Source organism: Nuphar pumila, chromosome 9, assembly GCF_984573655.1.
Source record: "Nuphar pumila chromosome 9, dmNupPumi1.hap1.1, whole genome shotgun sequence".
NCBI classification, from domain to species: Eukaryota; Viridiplantae; Streptophyta; class Magnoliopsida; order Nymphaeales; family Nymphaeaceae; genus Nuphar; species Nuphar pumila.
In genome coordinates, this window is record NC_143257.1 from 86,979,480 (window position 1) to 86,986,102 (window position 6,623).

General features: G+C 33.7%; 1 protein-coding gene across 1 annotated transcript; it reads right to left on the bottom strand.

Moving 5' to 3' along the window:
* Nucleotides 1-3,224: 3,224 nt before the first annotated feature.
* Nucleotides 3,225-4,265, bottom strand: LOC149828674 (uncharacterized). The gene has a single exon (XM_090017114.1). It carries the CDS (start codon nt 4,263-4,265, stop codon nt 3,225-3,227), a length of 1,041 nt encoding a protein of 346 aa, XP_089873240.1.
* Nucleotides 4,266-6,623: the final 2,358 nt, after the last annotated feature.

Here is a 6,623-nt window from a genome sequence, read left to right on the forward strand (position 1 = left end):
TGGTTTAAGGGAAAATAACGCGGAATTGCTTTCTGTTTTTTCCTCTTTCTTTGTTGCTATTGTTTATAGAATGGAAATGAGGAAACAGTTGATGCTTCATTTAGGTCTTAAAAATAGTCTCTCTCTCTCTCGTTTGAAAGGCTTTCTATGTATATGCTTGAGCTTCCTGCTTGTAGGTTTTAGTTTAATTTGACGAGAGAACGTCTATTCTTACGCTTTGGTGCAGTAAAAAACGTCATGGCAGTTACCTCTTTCTTCTTTTTGTCTCATCGTTTCTCTGTTTTCTCATCCCCAAATTTAGGTGTTTGTTTCCTCAAACTGGCCCACATGGAACCACCACAGTTTGAAACCCACTGGAGGCATCCCTTACCATAAGGTCGAATCTGATTGTACTCTCAAGTGGGTAGGGGCACCACAAGAGTTTTACCAACTAAAGGCCTGCCAATGTGCCATCAGTAGTGTCCTAGCTTTTAAAAAAAAAAAAAACTTGTTAGCACTGAACCATGGAATGTTATCACTCCTTTAAATTGCAGAAATTTTGCTTTGTTTTGTTGGTACGGCGAAAGTGATTCGTTGGATTTTGTTCATTTCATTGCATTTTATATTTGATTAATTAACTGTAAGACATTTTGACTAGAATTGAAAGACACGCCAGTGAGAGCAAGAATAATAATCACAACTGGACAACCATGAGCAAACCATTAACACTAAGCTTTCAGAACGGAATTTCCATGGTGTTTTGGAATTTTGTGAGCTGGTGTGATTGACTCTGTGAGGTATTGTAAAGCATGGAGTGTTGCTTTTTATTATAGAGATAGAGATAGGTTATTCACTACCACTGGTGCCGCTGAGTGGTAGTGAATAAGGCTTTAGCTGAATAAAGAAAAAGATATATCAAGCTGAAGCTGAGGGTGTTGAGATTTCTTTTTTGATAATTTTTGTTCTTCATCAAGGCCAAAGTAATAAGACATAAATTATTTGAATGTACCCCTTGATCATGTCTCTATTCCAGATATTTTTTGTGTCGTACTCACAGAAATTGTTAACAAAAGAAACAAAAGTGTATTGCACATTCTGTCAAAACATAACATGCATTATATAAGAAAAATCACTTAAATGAAAGAATTATTAAAAATAAAACTTACAAAAAATCTATATGAATACAATTTTTGTTCAATCTCAAGTTTCGATCACATAGAATCTTGGATTTAAGCCCATAATTTTCATACTTGAACTTGATTTACAGAGAATAAAAAAGAACTCATGCACATTTTTTTTAGACAGCTTTTTATAAAATTAAAACCAAACTAAGCACGTATACATTACTTGATGATTTTTATGCAACTCAAATTTTTATGCCTTTTTTGTTTTTTAAATGATTTTTTTTAATCATGTATTTGTGTAATGAGTACTAGCCATTTCATGTATTGCTCAGTACTAGTTTAGGGTTACTTTTCTAATCATAAAGGCTAGCAAGATATTTGCTTTATTTTTTGTTTCCTAAAATCCAAAAGCGGTCACATATGTCACCAGTTCAGCATTAGATAAAAAAAGTAGGATATCCATTTTTTGGGTTGATGGTTCAAATCATTTTTAAATTGTTCTGTGCCAAATAAATTCTCAATTGTGTTATTTATGCATTTTTAAAACCATCTTATCTTGTACCAGTAGAAAGAGTACCTTGTTGTGCTCATACGCTTCAAACAGTTCAGCTTTAACATTAAAACAAAGGCCTGATTTGTTCCATTCTTCTCTTGTAGTTCTCTCATCCACTTTAATAAATGCATATGTATATGTATGATGTGTTTACTGTTACAGTAATGAACTGTTTTCCTTTCTCTCCAAGAAAAAAATATTAAAACAAGGATTATTTGTATTCTTTGTCCAGTGAGAGAACATTTGGTTGGATGATTTGGTCATTTTATAAAACGGTCAATTGATCTGCCATGCAAGATGTTTTTAATTTATTTATTTTCTTAAAATCTTGTTTAATTTGGAGGTGGATGAGATGGCTCCACAAGAAAAATGAGAGTACAAAATATATATGTTGTGTGTGGGTGAAGGTTAATTGGCATAATAAGATGGAACTGTGTTAATTTATTGCATAAAATTGAAGCACTAAAGGGGATGGACTCGATTGGAGCCCACCAAGGTTTTTTTTTTTTTTTTTTGATATGGAAGCATGTGGGTGGTTAGCCTAAAGCAATAATGTGACTTCAATACTTTATATAGCACAGGACAACTGAAATGAGCGGATCTTCTGTACGTGGGACCCACTTAAATTGGGTTCAACTGCTCAAAGATCAACTGCTTTTTTGTGGTAGCTACGCGAAGCGAGTCCGGATCGGGCGCAATCACATGGCACAAAATTTCCCTCCATCAGGCCTTGAACCCACAACTGAGGCCCGGTCCCGAAGATGGAGCAGGTGCTTAATGCACAAATATTTGTGCAATCATATTGCACCCTGCATGCATCTTTATATATATATATATATATATATATATATATATATATATATATATATATATATATATATATATATATATATAGTAGGTTAGTGCACCGCTGAGCACCTGCAGTCAGCGGGGCACAATTTTTTTTTGCATTTTTTGGTATTTAGCAGATGAGTGGTATCAGTATCGGTGGGTACGGCCGATACACATCATATGGGCAGAAATTCGATATGCTGCAGGACTGAATCAACTATTTTTTAATAATTGTAAAAAAATACTAAAAATATATATTTTTACATTATTTTAAATTTATTTTAATGGTTTTAACATGTGTCGCATTATGATTAACACATTATATTTTTTATTATTTTTGGGCCGATACAAAACAATTCAGTTGAGTATCGGTATTGACCGATACAGTTCAATCGGTGGCACAACAATTCAGAGCCAATACTTATACTGATAACATTGCTAAATACTTTTTTTTTTTTGAAAAAATGGATGTGCAGCACACAGCCATGTGTTTGTCGGACACCCAGCCGGCTGACAATATATATATATATATAGTCAGAGCCGTACCTGTGTTTTATGGGGCCTGAGGCGGGGGGGAAAAATGACCCCCCTATTAATAGTAGGAGTTCGGGGGCAGCGCCTCCCAATTTTTTGTAAAGAATCAAAATAACAATAAAATTTGCATTCACATTAAACAAATATAATATTCCAAATATTTATATTATATTAAATAAAATTATATAAAATATTTATATAAACTACCTAAACAATACTCGTCTAGCAGTTTTAGATGCAAAAATATTTATCAAATCAGTATAATCAAGTTGTTCAATTATTTCTTTCTCAATTGACAACATAGTCAATCCATTCAATCTGTCCTGAGACCTAGTTGATCTAAGATAATTCTTGATTAACTTCAATTTTGAGAAACTTTTTTCTACTGCTGCAACGGTAACTGGTATTGTTAGCAAAATCTTATAAGCAATATAAGCATTTGGGAATAAACCATCCAGTTTTGCCAAATGACGTAATACATCAATTGTCGTTCTTTCAGTGGTTAAATAACACTTTAGGGTCATCAATTCTATAGATAAATCATAACCATCAATATCTGAACGTCCATCATGACTTAAAAATTTCTCAAGCTTCTCACAATGCTTCTCTAAGCTATTTAAGGGATCGGCTTCAGTCTTCAACTTCTCTAAGTTTAACAAAAATCCAAAAGTCTCTTCATATTGTTTAAATTGTTCAAACCGGAGTTGAAGGGAAGATCGAGCTTGATCAATTATAAACAGAAAATATTCTACTCTAAAAGATTCTTCACTTGATAGTGTTACATCGTCACTGCCACTTTCATCAAACTGTTTCTTTCTTCGGGTTATGCGTTTTTTTTTAAATTTAGGTTCAAACCCCATGTCATTTGCTAGTTTCTTAGCTTCATCCATGGCACTGGAAAATCCACATTCTCTATACTCATCAAGAAATACAATAAGTCCTTGTAAGAGGTTGACTACAATGCCAATATCCATACTTTCAGATTGAAGAAACTTACTGACATTATTAATTGCATATAACAATTTGTACCAGATAACCATTCCAAGTAAGAACTCAAAATTCTCCAAATCAAAAATCGCTAAGGTCTCAGCCTCACTCTTTGTTTTGGAATCTTCACTTTTTTCAACCAATTCAAGCAAAGCATCTCTTATTTGTGTAGTTTGATCTTTTATAGCTTTTACACTCTCAACATGACTTTCCCACTGTGTTTGTGATAATGGCTTCAGAGTCAGACCGGGTACCATATCTTTAAAAAATTTCCATCTTTGGAGAAGAAGAAAACAATGTGTAGATGCGTTGCACTACTCCAAAGAATGATTTAGCTTTAGGACAACATTCTACCATATCCACAATCGTCAAATTAAGACTATGACAACCACATGGAGTGTAGAAAGCTCTAGGATTCATTTCAAGTATTCTTTTTTGTACACCTTTGTGTCTTCCACTCATGTTAGCACCGTTGTCATACCCTTGCCCTCTTATATCATCAATATCAAGCCCAAGTATAGTTAGCACATTTTTCAATTCAGTTGACAATCCAAGTCCTGATGTATCATCCACCTTCAAAAATTCAATCCAATATTCTTCTATTTTCGGTGTGTCTATCGAATCATCAACACATCGTAGTACTAGAGACATTTGTTCTTCATGACTCGCGTCAGGAGTACAATCAAGAATTACTGAAAAATATTTTGCATGTTTAACTTTCGCAGTGATTGCACTTCTCACTTCGTTGGCTAATGTCAAAATTAACTCATTTTGAATTTTGGGTCCAAGGTATGTATACTGAATTTCTTGTGCTTGAGCACGTCGAACGTGCTCCTCCATTACTGGATCAAATTCAGCAACCGTTTCTATCATTTGAAAAAATAGGCCATTGTTCTCACCATAGAGTTTCTCATTATCTCCTCGAAATGCTAAAGTGTTTTTGGCAAGTCTTTTCACAATGGAAATTATTCTTGTCAAAACTTGCCTCCAATGCTGCCTCTCTTTGTTGATTTGAACTTGCACACTCCGATCAATTGTTTGGTTTGTTTTGAGTCTTTTTTCTAAATCAATCCAAGAAAACATGCATTCCATATGATCTCTACTAGCTTCATGATTTCTAAGACTTCTATGCATATTATGCCAATCGTTGTATCCATGATTGCCCAATTGCCTCATTCTGCTCATCATTTGTGGTGTTTTGAACAACTTGCAGCAGAAGCAAAATATTTTATCTAAAGAGATAGAATATATTAGCCATCTTCTATCAGATGTCTGCCCATTTGTCAGTACACGTGTATAATGTGATGAATCAAAATGCTTATTGTTTCTATCTTTAGGAAACAAGATGTCATCCACTCTCTTTGGACCCATTTCTACTAAAAAATCTCAGAGTTTCATATCGATGTTATTCCAATTTGCACAATCCTCTAAATTCGTAGTTGAATCTTCAGTTTCTCTAATCTCTTCAGTTCGAGTTCCATCTTCAGTTTCTTGAAACAAGATGTCATTCACTTCCTCATTTTCATTCAAGTCCATAATTTCATTCACTTCCTCATTTTCATTCAAATTCATAGTTTCATAGACTTCCTCATTTTCATTCAGATCCATGAATTCATGGGCTTCCTCATTTTCATTCAGATCCACGGTTTCATGGGCTTCCTCATTTGGTTCCACAGTTCTATTAAAATATTTATTGATAGCTCCGGTTTGACTTTGAATTAATATTGCTTCCCTTTCTCTCTTTTTTCTCTTTTGAGCACCAGATTTATGCTTAGGAGGCATTATTTGTTGCTTATAATTAACAAATCACAAATCACAAATACCTATAATTAACACATCACAAATTAGAAATCAGAATTTAACAAAATACCTATAATTAACTAAAGTACCTGAGACACCCTTAAAATCTGATGATTTTGACTGTCGCTGAACATATACACAACCGAGGCATTTACTGCATATCATAAACAAGTGAAAATTTTTATTACCATTAAGATGCTGAAGCATTTCACAGATATGTAGCAATAATACAAGTACAAGCTGCTGATAAAGACTCTTCAAAGCATTTTCAAGAAAGATTCTTTTAAATACTTATGAAATGGTGCAGAAGAACAACATGTTTGACCTGAAAACATAGAAAAGTATGTAAAAGGTACATAAAATCGTCCAAGCAGGAAACACTATGTGGAAAAAAATAGCAGGTTTTTGGCTTGAGTTGCACATATTTTATGACACTATATATAATATATTGCACATATTTCTTCACACTTTTGAGCTTTTCGATTTGAAAACTTCTGGATATTTTGCTATCTTGTGTGAGCTATTTGTATATAGTGATGGTTTGCACTATTAATATTTGTCCTAAATTGTGTTGCAAAAGTAGTTTCTTTTTTCTTTTCTTTTTTTGTTCTGTTTACCAAGACTAGTTCTGGAAACAACAGGATGTATATTTTGATGATGAATCTGCTAAAGCTGTTATGTCATCCTCGAGCAGGCTTAAGGAGTCGGGGACAATCAGGAAAGGTAATCTCTTAGGGTATAGTGCAAATGAAAATGAATTTGTTCTCTTGGTTTTCACTGATAATATCAATATATTCTCCTTGATGTAGTGGTTG